At 41.8% G+C, this 18,909-nt stretch overlaps 1 protein-coding gene across 1 annotated transcript in view; it reads right to left on the minus strand.

Annotated features, from left to right (window-relative positions):
- The window catches only part of XPO4 (exportin 4), a 208,104-nt gene that overhangs the window by 74,601 nt on the left and 114,594 nt on the right, over positions 1-18,909 (minus strand). The window contains exons 8-9 of the mRNA XM_089685788.1: positions 4,806-4,963; positions 3,772-3,946 (exon numbers count right to left, since the gene is read on the minus strand). Of these exons, the coding sequence (XP_089541914.1) occupies positions 3,772-3,946; positions 4,806-4,963 (333 nt within the window). The remainder of the gene's footprint in view (positions 1-3,771; positions 3,947-4,805; positions 4,964-18,909) is intronic.

Here is an 18,909-nt window from a genome sequence, read left to right on the forward strand (position 1 = left end):
GTATTATTCAACCCTGAACCCACAGGGTGTATGTATGTGAGTTAAGGACCTTAGATTTTGGGTTCTTTGACCACTCTGCACATGAATTCTTCTTTGCAGAAGCCTCGACTCTTTCTGATGTTAAGGGCTTAAATAGCAGCCATAAGCATGAAACAATAGTATTGGAACCCAAACAGCATGGAATATTAATTGCTCAACTCTCCTAGTTCACCTGTGATTCTGATGCTGAACTGTCATTTTCACTCTACTTTGGTGCGGTTTTCCCACACTGCGGGTGCAGCGCAGGTTACCCGCATGTTTAGAGTGGGTTAACTGTGCTTTCCCATAGTTATACTGTGTCCCTAAAAGACACTAAGGGAAAGCGAAGCTGCGCCGCACCCGTGGTGTAGGACAACCGCACTGCAGTAGCATGAAACAAGTATAGTGATAAGTGGCTCTGTGTCTTTTACAGCAGGGCTTGAAAAAGCTGCTCACCCCCTCGTCAAATGCGAGGGGAAATCCTTGTGTGGTGAGAGGCGAGCACAAATGATGGAGCGGCTCCACCTGCGCTCCAAGCCTCTTTGTGAAGCCGAGTTCCGGTTTCCGACTTCTTCTTCGGCACCGCCATTACACTGGCAGCACCGCTGAGGGAACAGGTGCAGGAGAGGTCCGCTCTCCTCCGCTGAGAGGAGACACCTGCTCTCCACCGCCGCGGGGGACTCAAGGACCCCTGTTTTCAAGGAGTGCTTCGTCTCCACTATGCTGTCTGAGGGGGGCTGGGACCAAATCCAGCTGAGAGCCAATGATTTCCATGGGCTCCCTGTATACACTGACAGCTACCGCTGAGCTCCTCCCTGAATGTTCACCTTCTGTCATACCCTGTATCCTAGGGCTGGGAATCCACAATACTACATTGTACTGGATCCACGGATATACTGGCATTGTATTGCTTCAGTTGCTGGTGCTGGTCTAGGTCATGTTGCTGCCTAACGGCTGCTAGGGTGTGCAGCCACTGGGAGGAGAATAATTGCATTACCACTGATGATGGGCAATTTGGGTTCCGTTTTAGGCTCATCACCCAGTCTATGACCCCTTGAGTTTCTACCAAGGCATCCCTGCTGGCCCCTTACTGATCCTGTTCAGTGTTGCTTCAGTAGGTACTGGGTTGTTCCCCTCTGTAGAACTGTAGTGTCAGGATGCTGGTTAACATCCGATTCCCCTGAGAGCGGGGATGAGACTCCCTCCTACATTGCTGCGTACACAGGCGCTGGTAACTGTACCTTTCACCTTGGTGTGGGGAATGTTAAAATCTGGGGATACCTTAAGGGCTCTAGTATGAAGCCGTCCTCCCTTTGAGAAGTCCCTACTGTTCACATAGGTCTAGATGTCAGACTAATATCCACTGTCTGTGAAAATGGTGGACCACATGGTCCGGGGCCTTAGGTGCTTGTATAAGGCACCCTTGGAGGTAGTCCTGCTGTGTTTCCGGCTCTCCATCTTGGCGCAGGTGCTTAGGTGAGTCCTTATGCTTGGTGTATGGTCCACTGTCCAGGTCTTATGCTATACTTCTGTAAACTAAACTTACATCTTTTAAAAGAGACTTTAGTTACTAAAGTCTCTTTTTAAAGATGCAGACGATAAACAAAAAAAAAAACAAAAAATGTTCACTACAGGTTTAAAGCTGTAAAACTTGATATTTTGATTGCACTGTATTGCTATTGAGCTATTGCTGTTATGTTTAAATTGACATAATAAAGCTATGTTATAATTGCAGTTTTTTATATTTTGGACTCTTTATTCTAAAGAAAAATGTAATTTCATAAGCTTTAAGGGGGTGTGGTTGGGAGCAGGGCTGGGGGACAAGCTGGGGGTGGGGTTGGAGGTGGACCTGGGCAAGGTTGGGTGGGGCAACTGGTGGAGAGTAAGGTTTGTGCCTGGCTAGTAGGTCTAGACTCAAAATTTTAAGCCCTGATTTACATTATGCTCGTTCTGGGTCTATGACTGAAACATATTGGAGTTAGGCACAGCTAGGTGTCTAGCTTTTTGTGGCAGCCTGCTATTATCACAGAGTCAATTTTAAGGTGGTATTCTAAAGCTGCAAGAAATCTGCAACAAGGACACAGCATCAAAGCGGACAAGGTGTCTAGTCTTCTCCAACAGCTGTGGTGGATTTTCTTCTACTTCCTGTCCAGTGAAAACACTGTTGCCGTGACAGAAAATTAAGGGAAGTTTCTCCAAGGACCTTTCCACGCGGGTATTCTGTTTTTCAGTTGTTAGTTTTTGGAAAGACAGTAATTCATTCCAATGGGCTTGCAGGTGTAAAACGATGATCGTTTGTTTACATCCACCTAAATTCGTGTTAGTTCAGGTCAGTTTTTTTAAAATGGATAAAGGCTGCATCCTTTTCAATTTACAGTCAGGTCCATAAATATTGGGACATCGACACCATTCTAACATTTTTGGCTCTATACACCACCACAATGGATTTGAAGACTTCACCAGAGTGAATACAGAGGGTTCCCCACAAGATGTAAACCATTGGTGAGCCTCAAAAGCAGGAAGGCCAGATTAGAGTTTGCCAAACGACATCTAAAACAGCCTTCACAGTTCTGGAACAACATCCTATGGACAGATGAGACCAAGATCAACTTGTACCAGAGTGATGGGAAGAGAAGAGTATGGAGAAGGAAAGGAACTGCTCATGATCCTAAGCATACCACCTCATCAGGGAAGCATGGTGGTGGTAGTGTCATGGCGTGGGCATGAATGGCTGCCAATGGAACTGGTTCTCTTGTATTTATTGATGATGTGACTGCTGACAAAAGCAGCAGGATGATTTCTGAAGTGTTTCGGGCAATATTATCTGCTCATATTCAGCCAAATGCTTCACAACTCATTGGACGCTGCTTCACAGTGCAGATGGACAATGACCCAAAGCATACTGCAAAAGCAACCAAAGAGTATTTTCAGCGAAAGAAGTGGAATGTTATGCAATGGCCAAGTCAATCACCTGACCTGAATCTGATTGAGCATGCATTTCACTTGCTGAAGATAAAACTAAAGGGAAAATGCCCCAAGAACAAGCAGGAACTGAAGACAGTTACAGTAGAGGCCTGGCAGAGCATCACCAGGGATGAAACCCAGCGTCTGGTGATGTCTATGCGTTCCAGACTTCAGGCTGTAATTGACTGCAAAGGATTTGCAACCAAGTATTAAAAAGTGAAAGTTTGATTTATGATTATTCTGTCCCATTACTTTTGGTCCCTTAAGTGGGAGGCACATATGCAAACTGTTGTAATTCCTACACCGTTCACCTAATTTGGATGTAAATACCCTCAAATTAAAGCTGACAGTCTGCAGTTAAAGCACATCTTGTTCGTTTCATTTCAAATCCATTGTGATGGTGTATAGAGCCAAAAATTTTAGACTTGTGTCGATGTCCCAGTATTTATGGACCTGACTGTAGACTGATTTGAATGGGTGTAAATTGATACTGTTCATTTATATCTGTTTAATTGATGTCTGTTTTTAGGCAAGAAACATTTTTTTTTTATACTTTTGTCATCTATGATTAGCTCCTTCAACACAAAAAAAACAGATGCAAAAATGTATGTAAACTGAAATGAACTGAAGACAGATGTGCAAACTGATGTAACCTGAATCAGTATTCATAATTTTTTTTCTTAGCATCAAACATGACTTAACTGATAACATCTATGTAAAAGGACCCCAAGCTGTGAAAACATGACAAAACCAATCCTCCTGTAATCAAATCATAGTGACAATACTTACTACTTCCTCCAGAGCAGCACTTCTTCCAAAGGAACATGTGAGGTGTGTGAGACAGTTCACAAAAGAGGAGAAAAGGTCGTTCGGAATGGCGGTCAGAATATTGCGTGGAAACACAGTTATTAAATTGCTGATAATGCTGGAAATCCCAACTGCTTCAGAATCTTCAATTTCTATCCTAAAAAAAACAATCAAGATAGCCATACGTACATAAGGATCAGACCCCCACAATTCCCATTTTCATCTGACATGCATTTATATTTTGTGCCAGTGGAATGATCTCCCACTGTCCACAAGGCAATAATGCATACATACACTGATTGATCAGCAGACACAGTTAGAATCTGCTTTAAAAACCATCCTCCTGATGTGCAAGAGGTGACTGATGATTAGCCACTTTGTGCATGCACAATGTTCTTGTTTAAAGCCTCCCAGCCCTTTAAGAGGTTTCAGAAAGCAGCCATCATCAGTAAGCAGTAATACATTCATTTTGTACTTTTGGGTTTAGAAACACTTTAAAATACAATGAACTTACAAACAAATCTCCAATAAACCCACATACCCTCAAAATTACAGATTGGTAACACTGTATGTACTTACACTAAATTGTAATTAAGCATTAATCTGCCCTTAATGACTGAAATCCAAAAGCCTATTAGGATACATCTATGGCTGAGTGTTCTGCATTTGGTGTTCCCAGACACAGGCCATCCACTATAGTTCTCATCTGATGTATATGTCAATACTAACACACTGCTCACAGCTAACACCCCTGTTAAACAAGCCTTATACCTGTGATACATCCAGAGTTCAGAAAGCAATATCAATGAATATTGGCATCTGCATAGAGTAGACAGCCACAGACTATGGTAAATACATCTACATATTGCATTCTAGAGAAATACCAAATAGCACTTCATGATCCAAGGCAATATGACAGGACAAAGTGTTGAGTGACAGGACAAAGTGTTACACATATACACCAGTGCTATCTATACAGGTAAAACAAACATCCAACAACAATAATTTATACATACCCATTAATTGTATTCAGTAATCCTTCAATGAAATGTGCCAAGTAATCTACTTGTGACCTCTCATCAGGAAAGATAGGACCATGGAGGGACGCCAGCTGTGCCAAGCACTGTAAAGAGTCCTGGGCCATATCTGAATCCTCTCTGATCTTCCGGTGAACCTGTAGTGAGCACAGCAGGGTCACCAGTTGTTGCAAAGATCACACATATACCCCTGGCAAAGAAGCAGACTTTTTTATCCCGTCTGGATGAGCAGGCCTCTAATCCACACGGGGTTCGGCAGCAGCCCACTTTTCCGGCAGTCTCGGGCTCATCATTTAAAATAGCCAAAATGTTCCTGGGTGATACCTTCATCCTGAAGGCCGAGCTAAAACAGATGCCAGCCCGCCACTCACTGCTCTGTCTAAAAACAGCAGTCATGACAGTTATCTGGATTATGCCAGCTATGCCTAGGCTACTGCGTCTGGCTAAACTTAGATGACAGTTTCAAATCAAGTGTATATGGATGCAGCTTTGATGGAGGTAAACACCGCAGGGAGTTAATCAGGGTCTGTGCTGTGGCCATGCCTTTCAACCGCACCGCATTCAATCATTCATTCACAGCACTTTATATGAAAGGCAATAAGTCACTATGCTGCCAGAATGTTCCCTATTACAGTCAAGCGGCACTCTCCCAAGCCTGCTGCTAGGAACTGGTTAACATTTGGCCCACAGACAAAATACAAGGAAGCACATTGCCCCCAAGTGGGAGCAATAAAAATTACTAACACTATCTCAAAGGTAGGAGAAGAAATACAGTAAAGAAATCAGACCATTACAAAATGGAAAAACGTTTGTGTGCACTGATCCAGAATACAACATATAAGTTGTACAAGGAAACAAGAACACGAGCAAGGATCCTTACATACAAGCTGGATTCGTTTGTCCATAGACGTGCATTGTGGTTCAGTTTGGATCCATTTGCAAACCTGACACATGGATGTAAATCAGTGTACATTCATTTACATTTGTTTACATCTGACTCTATGTCCTCAGAAAAAAAAAAAAACTAAGGTGGCTTGGGTCCTTCATTTTTGGAGACAAACAGTTCTTTTGGGTTAATGAATTACTGCTACCTCCACAACATGCAGTGGTTCCTAGGAGGGTGGGACCACAGTGTGCACTTTAGGAAACAGGTACAGTGGATATAAAAAGTCTACACACCACTGTTAAAACGTCAGGTTTCTGTGATGTAAAAAAAATAAACAAATTACAAAAATAAATGATTTCAGAACTTTTTCCACCTTTAATGTGACTTATAAACTGTACAAATCAATTGAAAAACAAACTGAAATCTTTTATGGGGGGTGGGGGGGGGGGAAGTAAACATAAAAAACTAAGATAATGTGGTTGCCTAAGTGTGCACACCCTCTTATAACTGGGGATGTAGCGGTGTTCAGAATTAAGCAAGCACATTCAAAATCATCAATAGGAGTCAGTACACACCTGCCATCATTTAAGGTGCCCCTGGTTAACCCCAAATAAAAGTTCAGCCGTTCTAGTAGGTCTTTCCTGACATTTTCTTAGTCGCATTCTACAGCAAGATCCATGGTCTGCAGAGAGCTTCCAAAGCATCAGAGAGATCTCATTGTTAAAAGGTATCAGTCAGGAGAAGGGTACAAAAGAATTTCCAAGGCATTAGATATACCATGGAACACAGTGAAAACAGTCATCATCAAGTGGAGAAAATATGGCACAAAAGTGACATTATCAAGAACTGGACATCCCTCCAAAATTGATGAAAAGACTAGAAGAAAACTGGTCTGGGAGGCTGCCAAGAGGCCTACAGCAACATTAAAGAAGCTGCAGGAATATCTGGCAAGTACGGTCTGTGTGGTACATATGACAACAATGTCCTGTATTCTTCATATGTCTGGGCTATGGGGTAGTGTGGCAAGACGGAAGCCTTTTTTTTTACAAAGAAAAACATCCAAGCCCAGCTAAATTTTGCAAAAACACACCTGAAGTCTCCCAAAAGCATGTGGGAAAATGTGTTATGGTCTAATGAAATCAAGGTTGAACTTTTTGGCCATAAAATTCCAAAAGATATGTTTGGCGCAAAAACAACACTGCACATCACCAAAAGAACACCATACCCACAGTGAAGCATGGTGGTGGCAGCATCATGCTTTGGGGCTGTTTTTCTTCAGCTGGAACTGGGGCCTTAGTCAAGGTAGAGGGAATTATGAACAGTTCCAAATATCAGTCAATATTGGCACAAAACCTTTAGGCTTCTGCTAGAAAGCTGAACATGAAGAGCAATGTCATCTTTCAGCATGACAACGACCCAAAGCATACATCCAAATCAACAAAGGAATGGCTTCACCAGAAGAAGATTAAAGTTTTGGAATGACCCAGCCAGAGCCCAGACCTGAATCTCTTTGAAAATCTGTGGAGTGATCTGAAGAGGGCTGTGCACAGGAGATTCCCTCACGATCTGACACATTTGGAGTGTTTTTGCAAGGAAGAGTGGACAAATATTGCCAAGTCATGATGTGCCATGCTGATAGACTCATACCCAAAAAGACTGAGTGCTGGAATAAAATCAAAAGGTGCTTCAACAAAGTATTAGTTTAGGGGTGTGCACACTTATGCAACCATATTATTTCAGTTTTTTATTTTTACTTTCCTCCACCTAAAAGATTCCAGTTTGTTGTTCATCTGACTTTTACAGTTTATAGGTTACATTAAAGGTGAAAAAAGTTCTGAAATTATTTATGTTTGTCATTTTTTTTTACATCACACAAACCTGATATTTTAAACAGGGGTGTGTAGACTTTTTATATCCACTGTAAATGACTCATCTGGCCAGTCAAATACTTGCAGCAGCAGGAGAGCAGCATTGAGAAGGTGTATTAAAGACAAAGGCTAATGGAAAAACAAGTGTAGGGACAATTCTTTTTGCAAGTATCAATATTTCTTGATTCGACCCTCATAGTGACAGGTGCACTTTAAAGTATATGTCCAGGTGTGCCACTGTTTTTAATGGTGCTAGTTTACATCTGTGTGGTGTGTTGGGCACAAAATGTGTCTACTTTTTGATGTGATCCATATACAAAGAACTTGGGAGTGCCACTCAAGGCACTGCCTCCCCCTGCAGTCCAAAGCACAGATCGAGTGTTTGTGTTCAAACAAGCTCAGAAGCAAATCGAAGGACAGAATGTTAAAGTGACGCATATCAGAACCCAGCCACTATACAGAAAGGAGAAGATCTTTATGATTACGCCCCATGGGCGGGGCGAAACATGTCAGAGAGGTGTAGTCAGGAGGAGCTTAGGCTGAAGCCGTATCTTCAACCTTTCTATACAGAGGCTGGGTTCTGGCGTGCGGCTCTTCCACCTTTTGTCTTCTGATTTGCTTTTTGAGATGTTCATGCATGTTAAAAGGCCAATTGCTGGATAACCATTGTTTTTAATGATGCTAGTTCACATCCTTGTGGTGCATTGATTGAAAATGTTATGTTTGCTTTTTGATGTACTGATATGCATTGAAATGGCAGCGCATGTCAACAAATCTGCCCAATGCAAAATAAAAAAACAGGATAATACAGACACAGTACCCTCATGTATCCAGGTATCAGTACAAAGCAGAGAGAGCAAGCTATACAGAAGAGCTCCCAGGTATCAGACACCCCTACACTTAATGTGAAGATCTCTCTGGAGTCTGGCTACAGCATATTCCAGAGAACTCAAACTAAAGGAAACACGAGAGAATTACACAAGCTGCAATTGCTGACCTATTGAAGCACAATATGTATGCAGAAAATAAGATCAGTGTGAAAGTACAACTCCTGATTCTTGCCCTGGATTAGTGAATTAGCAAATAAAGTATCCTGAGGATTACCATGACAGACTAGTATATTTAAAGGAAAGTCTACAATGGAAGCCTTCTTATTTCTCTCAAGACCGATTAAGCTCATGCATTAAATTCAGGTTTTGTACCTTTTTCCTCGATAATGTCCTGAAAAATAAGCAATATCTGGTTTCATTAAATTGTCCCTTTTCTATGGGCTTTAAAAAAAGCAAAGCCAAGTTGTCGTTATACATAAATTTTTTTTTACATCATTCAGCATTGTTGGAATTGCTCAGACTCTCTATTTCATATGAGAATGATCTACCAAACATTTTCACCTAATCAAAATACTACAGAAACCTGATCGCTCCACACAATGTATATTATGTCTATTGGAATGCAGCTGGGCATACTCGACGTTCACAGAATGTGATCATACTGTTAAAATTTACTTACTGTTTATGCAGGTCAAGGGTAAGAAAAATACATTGAAAATATTAAATTTATGACACTGGTTATGGCAGAAATCCCAAAAGTGCCATTTTATAGTGGTAATGTAAAAAAAACCTAATGCAATTAAATAGTAAAAAATGGTTTTGTGGTATGTAGCCAGCGAGCAAATACTTGAGTGAGCATGCTCTACACTCACAACTCCTTCTACAACAGCCCACATGACGACATTTACATACACACAATGCAGTAAATACAAAATAAAGTTGACCCCTGTAATGAAGTAAATGTAGCATGATCAGTGACTGATCAGACACAGGTCTAGGGTTTTGTTCCATACAAGATGAAAAAGATGGGCAGCGCAATGTAAAAAACAACAACCACAAATCTGAACACAATCACATCATCTGCCTTTTCTCTTTTTCTCATAAGATCAAACCGTGAACCTGTACATTCAAAACCAGCCAAAGGTACATAGATTATTTATTTTAGGGTAAAACCACAGTGAGTGGCCAGAAAAATTCGAATGAGTCAGTCTCTTTATCTGCCAAGATAGCTTTGGCCAGGAAATGTTTGACCAGGTATGGGGCAGGCATAGAATTGTTTCCTGTGCTGACTGTATCGAGCCAGATTGGGAGAAATGTATTCTGCCTCTATTCTGTCTCAAAGTACACCTACCACGAGAGAATTATAAAGGCTTTCATTGCAGACCTATCTTGGCTGTCATGCTGAGTGTTTCATGTCAATACACAAATTCAATCTTTCCAAAACTGAGCTCCTAGTATTCCCCCCAGAGCGCACACCCCCCCTCCCCAATTCTCCATCAAGACAACAACACTATCATCAGTCCCACCCCTCATGCCAGGGTACTAGGTGTAATCCTAGACTCCAATCTGTCCTTCCAGCCCCAGGTCCAATCACTGACAAACTTATGTACACTTCACCTCCGCAACATCTCCAAGATACAACCGTTCCTAACCTTGGAAACCACTAAGCAACTCATTCACTCCCTTATTATATCACGCCTCGACTACTGTAACTCTCTCCTCATTGGCCTACCTTACCGCAGGCTATCCCCACTACAGTCTATCATGAATGCTGCGGCCAGACTCATCCACCTTACTAACCGTTCCGTATCTGCCACCCCTCTCTGCCAATTCCTCCACTGGCTTCCAATTGCCCAACGGATAAAATTCAAAACGCTAACACTGACGTATAAAGCCATTCATAACACTGCCCCAAATTACATGACCGATCTTGTCTCCAAATATCACCCAAACCGTACTCTCTAGCTCCCTTGTCTCCTCCTCCCATGCTCGTCTCCAGGACTTCTCCAGGGCTTCCCCCGTCCTCTGGAACTCCCTACCCCAATCCATCAGACTATCGCCCACTCTGCTCACTTTGAAAACCTCTCTCTTCAGGGAAGCCTACCCCGCCCTCAGCCAATACTGAAATCCTCTACTCTTCCAACCACTCCATCCCCCACAGTTCTTACCTCTTGTACCACTATCCCCTCCCTCCTAGATTGTAAGCTCCAAAGGAGCAGGGCCCTCGAACCACTCTTGTATTAAATTGTATTGTTACTGTACTGTCTCGTGTACTCCCACCATAATGTAAAGCACTGAGCAAACTGTTGGCGCTATATAAATCCTGTAGAATAATAATACTATGTGCCAACGACTTAGATGTTGGTACCATTGACAGCCTTATCAGTGAAGAGTCACGCCTCTCTCTGCCTACAGCCCTTTAGATTGACAGGAACTGATGTAAAAGCCCTGCTCAAACCCTACAGCACTTTTTATCAGGATACAGAGGAAATCCAGCTGGCTTTACTATTTAATGTAACATATAAAAACTGACCTCACTTACACAGCTTGAAAGATTAAATCACTAATAACCCACAAAGCCCAGGTCTCTCTTAACATGTCGTTACATGATGCAACACAGAATATTGAATTCACATACGTGCAGAAATGGGAACAGGAGTTAAAATGTCCTATAACAGAAGATGAATGCAGTGAAATTTGGCTTACTGTATCCAAAAGCTATCCCTTTCACTGGATCAAAAGTACAAAAACAAACATAAAACAAAACTTTATAGCGCAAGTGGAGAAAGAGCAATTAGGACCTAAGCAAGAAACCGTAGTCTCTGTATGGTAGATCCAGGTATGTTAATCCACTTCTATAATGGCTGCAGCTCTTCTAACAGGGTATTGGGTATCTCTGTGCACAGTGAATAAGGACAGATATGCCCATTTACTCTCATCCTTGTGAGTGTATTTTAACCCTTTCCTTTACTTGTTTTTAATTAAATTGATACACTTAGATAGCGACGCCTTCTGTTTATTTACTGGATCAAAAGTATCCTATGTAATGCTCTTTGAAAAACATGCTGCAATAAGAAAAGACCCTGATAAAATACAAAAACACAAAGAACCCCTGGACTGAACCTTGTTTACACTAATTGTTTTCACATATATCACAGCCCATCGGTTAAAACATAAATCAATAGAAATGCATTTTAAGGTGCACAGACAAAACAGAAAGTTAAAAAGGTACAAATTTATTCCAAAAATATTCCTAGATAAAAACCAGAGAATTAAAATAATAAATCCCCAGGATAGGGAAATGGCTTGCTTGTATTGATAGGTTGGCATTGGAGGAACAGATCCATATCTCTCAGGACCAAGTTGCACAATACCACATGATATGGGCCAGTTGGATTTTATATAAAACCACTTCTGAGTACTCCAAGTTACTGCTAAGTGATACCTATGTTACCTGCAGCCACAAACTTTTCTGATGGGGGTTCTCCCCCAAAACATAACGTTTGCACTGTCTATGGGAAGGAAAGAGCACTGCCAAAAAGGTAATAGGGCACAGTAGGCGTTCACTTACCTTTATGTCCCCCCCCCCCTCTCCCCTTTGACCCTGGATACTTTTCTTGCCTATATTTTCTTATCCTTCCTCTTTCTGTGTTGGCAATGGTCAGGCAGACAGGCCAAATGCAGCCGCTGTTGCTAAAATGGTTGCTGAGACATCTCTGCAAACCATATTTTATTTTGGCCTCCTGTTGGATTCATTATACGGTTTTATTTTACTATGCCTGACTGAGACATTGCCTGACAAATGTCTGTAAGTCTTGATGCTTTATGTGGATATGCCATTGTGTGTCCTCTTTTGGTCTGTCTTAATCCTTCTGTAAACATTATACTCTCTTTAACTTTGTGTTATATTTCTTAAACTCGAGAGAGACCCACATCAACTTGATACAGACACAAATGATATGTGCCTGTGTCTGTATGTAAGTCAATATGGCGCTCTCTGATTGGGAGGATTCTCTATCACACCTGCAATAGACAGGAAACTCATTTTAATTGCTTCTGGTTTTAATCCTGTAATATTTTTGGAATAAACATACCTTTTTATTTCCAATAATTTTATTGGCAGATTTCAGATAATACATATCAAACATTTACAACTGTTAATAATTACCCGTTATAAGTCGTTATCAGACTTAATCCAGCAATGATGACACACAAAACAGTAAAAGACCTGTGAAAGAGACTTTACATCTACCCCCCCCCCCCCCCCCCCACACACACACACACTTAATTATAGGAATTCCTAGACTCAAAAGACCACTTTCCAAATATTTAGCTTGGGGGTGCTAAACTTTGCAGTCAAAATAAGAAAAAGAGGAAAAGAAAACTAGTAGGTAGGGTATTCAGTGTGATGACAATGCTTTAAACCAGAACTCAAGGAGCGCTTTCAGACGCTAAGCATTTATTACAAGCTAGTTGATCCAGAGCTCCCAAATCATTTCAAACTGTGGAGTTTTATCTTTAAGGATGGCTGAGTGTTTCTCATTTATCATTATCCAAGAAAGATTGCCTTAATCAGGTCAAACGATATCATGGGGGATTTCTTCGATTTAGATATCGCAATGCGGGCTGCTAAAAAGAGGAAATAGATCAACCTGCTCATGTACTGTTGAGCCTCTAATTAGGTGTCCCAATAAGGCCTGTTGTGGGATTAATTTAAGATTCGTGCCTGTTCATGAGTAAAGGAAATTGTAGACAAATCCCGAATCTACGGACTTTCAAACAAATATGGAGGAATGAACAATCTTGGGAACAGTCTCTAAAGAAGCATGAATAGACTCCCGTGACGTGAGAGGCCAATCTTGTTAGGATCATATACCATCGAAGTAACACTTTGCAGCTCGCTTCTATAAGTGCGGTATTAAATGTATGTGCTATATGAGTTTTCTGCTAATTTGTGCCAATCCTCAAGATCCCAGGATGTGTCCTCAAACCTATACCTTTTTAACTTTGTTTTGTCTGGGCACCATAAAAATCAATTTCTATTGTAATTTTTACCAATTCAAATTCAGGATGTGGTGCCCCAAATTTGTGTATACACATACTTTTTCTCCTAGATTGTAAGCTCGTAAGAGTAGGGCCCTCTTACCCCTCGTACGTTGTTTGTTGTTGTTATACTGTGCCATGTATTGTCCCCCCTATTGTACAGCGCTGAGCAAACCCTTTGGCGCTATATAAACTCGTAGTAATAATAATAATAATAAATACTTTTTGACACTCTCAGTCAAAATACAAATTTTAACTGGAAAATCCCTGAAGTAAATTTCACAAGAGGCCTATGACAGCTTGCCAGCCCTTCTGACAACCCAGTGTTGGATCTTATGGTGAGTTTCTCCTGGTGCTTCCTCCCACCCACCTTCCTTTTCTCTTAATTTCATTCCTACTACCCCACACTGTCCCCCATTCTCCTTCTGCCTTTCTTTTATCCTCGTTCCCCAGTCCCCCCAACCCATTACCTCATTCAGCCCCCTAGGGGACACCTGTGGCCTGTTCCCCTGGGGCTGTAGCAGATTATTTTACAATCCTATACTACTTCTCTTGCAGACGGTTACAAGCAGGTGGTTAATGGGAATTTATGAACCACCTTCTCATTAATTGTTTAACCCTTTGTGTTATCTAATTTCTCAGAATATTACCCATCTAACACAACCTACCTTAGCAAACATGACATATCTACAATGGGTAATCAGTTGTTTGTGACATGTCTTTTGTGAACCTCTTAACGCAAAATGATGTAGATTGCTGATAAACCAACTCTTTTATGGTATTTAATATATAAATTTGCCATGAAAATTCCTGTTCTTCACTGCACAAAACTATAGGCTTTAGATTGATTATTCTTTTGTTTTCCTTTATCCTGTATTTCACCAAGCTGCCCTACTTCTTTACTGTATAAAGCCTACATAAACTTACCATCACTGTTCAAGTCCATTAAAAAGATCAATGCCATCATCAGCCATCAGTCACCAGACCTTTCACCAATTAAAAAATTGCAAGTAAGAGCACAGAAAATCAAGTATTTTGCATGTTTACTTGCATTTTTCTTTTCCATTAACAATTGTTTATTAATTTGCAGTGTTCTGCTGAACATCCTTGCAAAATTGACTACTCTGGGAGGAGTATATTTTCTAACACAGACCCTTCCTTCCATGTCATAGCCCTCTCCTCTTTAGGGCATTTTATTACTGCCAGTGTTGGCCCAGCTCTTCTTCCCTTGCTTGAAAAATATTTTTTGTAGCTGCTAGGAAGGAGTGAATATAGAGTGTCACAGCATACTGTATACTTTCATTTTATAACATCAGAATTTTAACAATACAAACAATGGTTATTTTTGACATTCCAGTATAAGCTTACTTTTATATTGTGTGTGCTGCCTGTCTGTTGGTCTTTTTCCATAGCTTCCTGGATTCCCTTCATGCTTTGCAGTTTCTCTGTTTACTTTGCATTTCTAAGGACTATATATCCCATGGTACATTGCTGCCTGCAAGCAGTAGTTACTGTACCGATTCCTCCTCCTGAAACTCCTCTCAGCACCTCTGTAGTTCAGAAGGCAGGCTCTCTGAAATGTATGCCACAGCAGTGCCTACTCACAAGACATCATGAAGACGTGTTGCATATGTAAATGCATGGGGATCTTCAAAAGATAAGTTTACAAACATCAAGATTGCTCAGATTAATTGGAGTAGGCTAGAAATAATTGAAATACAATGTAGAAATGAATATATGATTTCTACAATTTGACCATATATACACTGAAAACGACAACTCAAGGTCTGCTGGGGTTAATCACATCACTTCAAAAATGGCAGCTTCAAGTAGCAGTCTATTGGCTCTTACTGTCTACACACAGGAAGCTTTTAAAAGGTACAAATAAGGCCTAAAGTACATTCAATAGGAAGATTGTTGTTGAAATTAATGGTCTGGTGAAAGGTTCCGTTTAAAGTATATGGGTTTTCTCATTTTAGTATCTGCGTGCCTGCTCCAGCTTGTTGGTTCAAAGTTTTTCGCTCCATAAGACGCGCTTTTTTCCCCCCAAAAAAGGGGAGGAAATGTCAGTGCGTCTTAAGGAGCGAATGTAAAGCGGTCGGTCCGGTATTTCTGCCGCCACCATGTCAGAATATCGGGCCGGCTGCTCAGCTCTTCTCTCCTGCAGGACCTTACCTGTTCCTCGCTCCAGCGCTGCAGTCTTCCCGCGGCGGCTTCTGTGACAGCCGGGTGCCCACTGCGCATGCACGAGAAGCTCAGCGCTTTGTGAATGGTCCGGCGTCTTCTGGGACACATGACAGGTCCCAGAAGGCTCCGGGCCATTCACAAAGCGCAGCACTTCTTGCGAATGCGTAGTGGGCACCCGGCTGTCACAGAAGCCGGCGCGGGAAGAAGGAAGGACAACTCCGCGGAAGTGGGAGCGGGTACCTGTCAAATTCAGATACCCGCTCCCCCTCCCTCCCCAAAGGTCCGCAGTCTCTGGTCATCCCCTGTACTGTCCGCAGTGTCTGGTCATCCCCTGTACTGTCCGCAGTGTCTGGTCATCCCCTGTACTGTCCGCAGTGTCTGGTCATCCCCTGTACTGTCCGCAGTGTCTGGTCATCCCCTGTACTGTCCGCAGTGTCTGGTCATCCCCTGTACTGTCCGCAGTGTCTGGTCATCCCCTGTACTGTCCGCAGTCTCTGGTCATCCCCTGTACTGTCCGCAGTCTCTGGTCATTCCCTGTACTGTGTCCGCAGTCTCTGGTCATTCCCTGTACTGTGTCCGCAGTCTCTGGTCATTCCCTGTACTGTGTCCGCAGTCTCTGGTCATTCCCTGTACTGTGTCCGCAGTCTCTGGTCATTCCCTGTACTGTGTCCGCAGTCTCTGGTCATTCCCTGTACTGTGTCCGCAGTCTCTGGTCATTCCCTGTACTGTGTCCGCAGTCTCTGGTCATTCCCTGTACTGTGTCCGCAGTCTCTGGTCATTCCCTCTACTGCGTCCGCAGTCTCTGGTCATTCCCTCTACTGCGTGCGCAGTCTCTGGTCATTCCCTGTACTGCGTGCGCAGTCTCTGGTCATTCCCTGTACTGCGTGCGCAGTCTCTGGTCATCCCCTGTACTGCGTGCGCAGTCTCTGGTCATCTCCTGTACTGTGTCCGCAGTCTCTGGTCATCCCCTGTACTGTGTCCGCAGTCTCTGGTCATATCCCTGTACTGTATCCGCAGTCTCTGGTCATCTCCTGTACTATGTCCGCAGTCTCTGGTCATCTCCTGTACTGTATCCGCAGTCTCTGGTCCTCTCCTGTACTGTGTCTGCAGTCTCTGGTCATCTCCTGTACTGTGTCCGCAGTCTCTGGTCATCTCCTGTACTGTGTCCGCAATCTCTGGTCATCTCCTGTACTGTGTCTGCAGTCCATTGGTTCAGAATATTTTTTTTCTTGTTTTTCTCCTCTAAAACCTAGGCGCGTCTTATGGTCAGGTGCGTCTTATGGAGCGAAAAATACGGTACCCGTTGGTCCTGCCAGCAGAACTATTTGCCTATTTACCTGCTGCATTGCCTTGCATGCACAAAGCAGAAGTTAATTTTTTAATATGTTCTCTAAAACAATCTGAAACTTTACATTTTTAGCATATTTTAAGCTTTCATTGCACCAATCCAAATTAACTCATCAGTTCATTTCTTTACTTGCATTCTTGAAGCAATCAGCTACACCACAACCCATTTATAGGGCTTTAGAGCATTGGAATAAATACATTGTTCCATCAAAACATTTCCGCTTATTTGTAAATAATATGAAAGCGTAAGGCTTTATTTGGACTTGCGGTTGGGGTGGCAGCAAAACAGCAAAAATCTGCAGTTGAGCCACGTTTTTGCTGCCTGCCAATCAAACAGGGGTGTTTGCTGCGGGTGCAAAGCATCACACGCAGGCATGTAAAGTTCACCTGACATGTAGCAATCTGTGGGCTGGCACTAAACAGTCAAGCAAATGAGGAAGCACAGCAAGTGCCCCACAAACACGTGCAATGCACACGGTTGCCGCACATTGTTGGCAAAATTGCAGTATTTGAAGATATTAGGGTTTAGATATCTTTTTAAGAGCAATTTAAGTAAATACAGCTGGTAAAATAAGTATTGAACATGTCACTATTTTTCTCTGTAAATTTATTTCTAAAGGTGCTACTGACATGAAATTTTCACCATGTTGGTAACAATTCATGGAATCCATACATACAAAGCAACCAAAACGAATAAGTTCAGAAATTAAGTTATGTATAAAAAAAATGGAATGACACAGGGAAAAAGTATTGACAGGCTTGTCTAAATGTTGTGCAGCAAACTATAAACGAGTTTCAAAATGCTTTTTCTTCAGCAATGGAGTCTTGAGTGGTGAGCGTGCATGCAGGCCATGGCGGCTGAATTACTTATTGTTTTCTTTGAAATAACTGTACCTGCTAATTCCAGGTCATTCTGAAGCTCTCCACAAGTGATCCTTGGCTCTAGGATAACTCTTCTGAGAATTCTTTTAACTTCTCTGTCAGAAATCTTGCAAGGAGCACCTGGTCGTGGTCGGTTTATAGTGAATGATGTTCTTAACACTTATGGATTATGGCCCCAACAGTGCCCACTGGAACATTTCAGAAGTTTAGAAATCCTTCTGTAACCAATGCCATTAGTATGTTTTGCAACAATAAGGTTGAGTAGATTTTGAGAGAGCTCTTTGCTTTTACCCATCATGAGATTTTTCTTGTATGACACCTTGGTAATGAGGCACCTTTTTATAGACCATAACTTGAAACTGAACCAGATGATATTAATTTGCACTAACAAGTGGCAAGATTGCTTTCTAATTATTGATAAGATTTCCGCTGGTGTGTTTGCTTTCCATTCCTTTTTGCACCTCCCTTTCTTCATGTGTTCAATACTTTTTCCCTGTGTCATTCCATTTTTTTTTTTTACACAACTTAATTACTGAACTTTTTGTTTCTTTGTATGTATGGATTGCAAGGGTTGTTACCAACGTGGTGAAAAGTTAATCTCAATAGCAACTTTAGAAATATATTTACTGAGAAAAATGGTGACGTGTTCAATACTTATTTTATCCGCTGTATAGTGCCTTCAAAAGTGTTCATCCCCCTGCATTTTCCAACATTTTTGTAGTGTTACAACCTGTAATTAAAAGGAATTTAATTTGGATTTTTTTTTGTCACAACAAATTATCCATAATGTCAGAGTGGAAACCTAAGAGTAGATTTACACGTGTCTAATTTCCTTTTCCTCTGATCCATGTTTAGATTGTGCTCCAGAAGCTGGTAAGGAAGCAATGCAATGCCTCCTCACCAGCTGTGTTCTCTCCATTTTTTAGTCTGTAAATGTGGTGATTGTATTTGTTTTCACTTTTCAGGCAACAAATATTTTCAGCAAATACAGAAAATACCTATTAATCTTGTCAGATCTGAGTCCTTGTCATTTCTTGTGA

The sequence above is a fragment of the Staurois parvus genome, unplaced genomic scaffold (genome assembly GCF_062004578.1).
Source record: "Staurois parvus isolate SC_StPar_1 unplaced genomic scaffold, SC_StPar_1.0 ptg000387l, whole genome shotgun sequence".
Classification (NCBI taxonomy): domain Eukaryota; kingdom Metazoa; phylum Chordata; class Amphibia; order Anura; family Ranidae; genus Staurois; species Staurois parvus.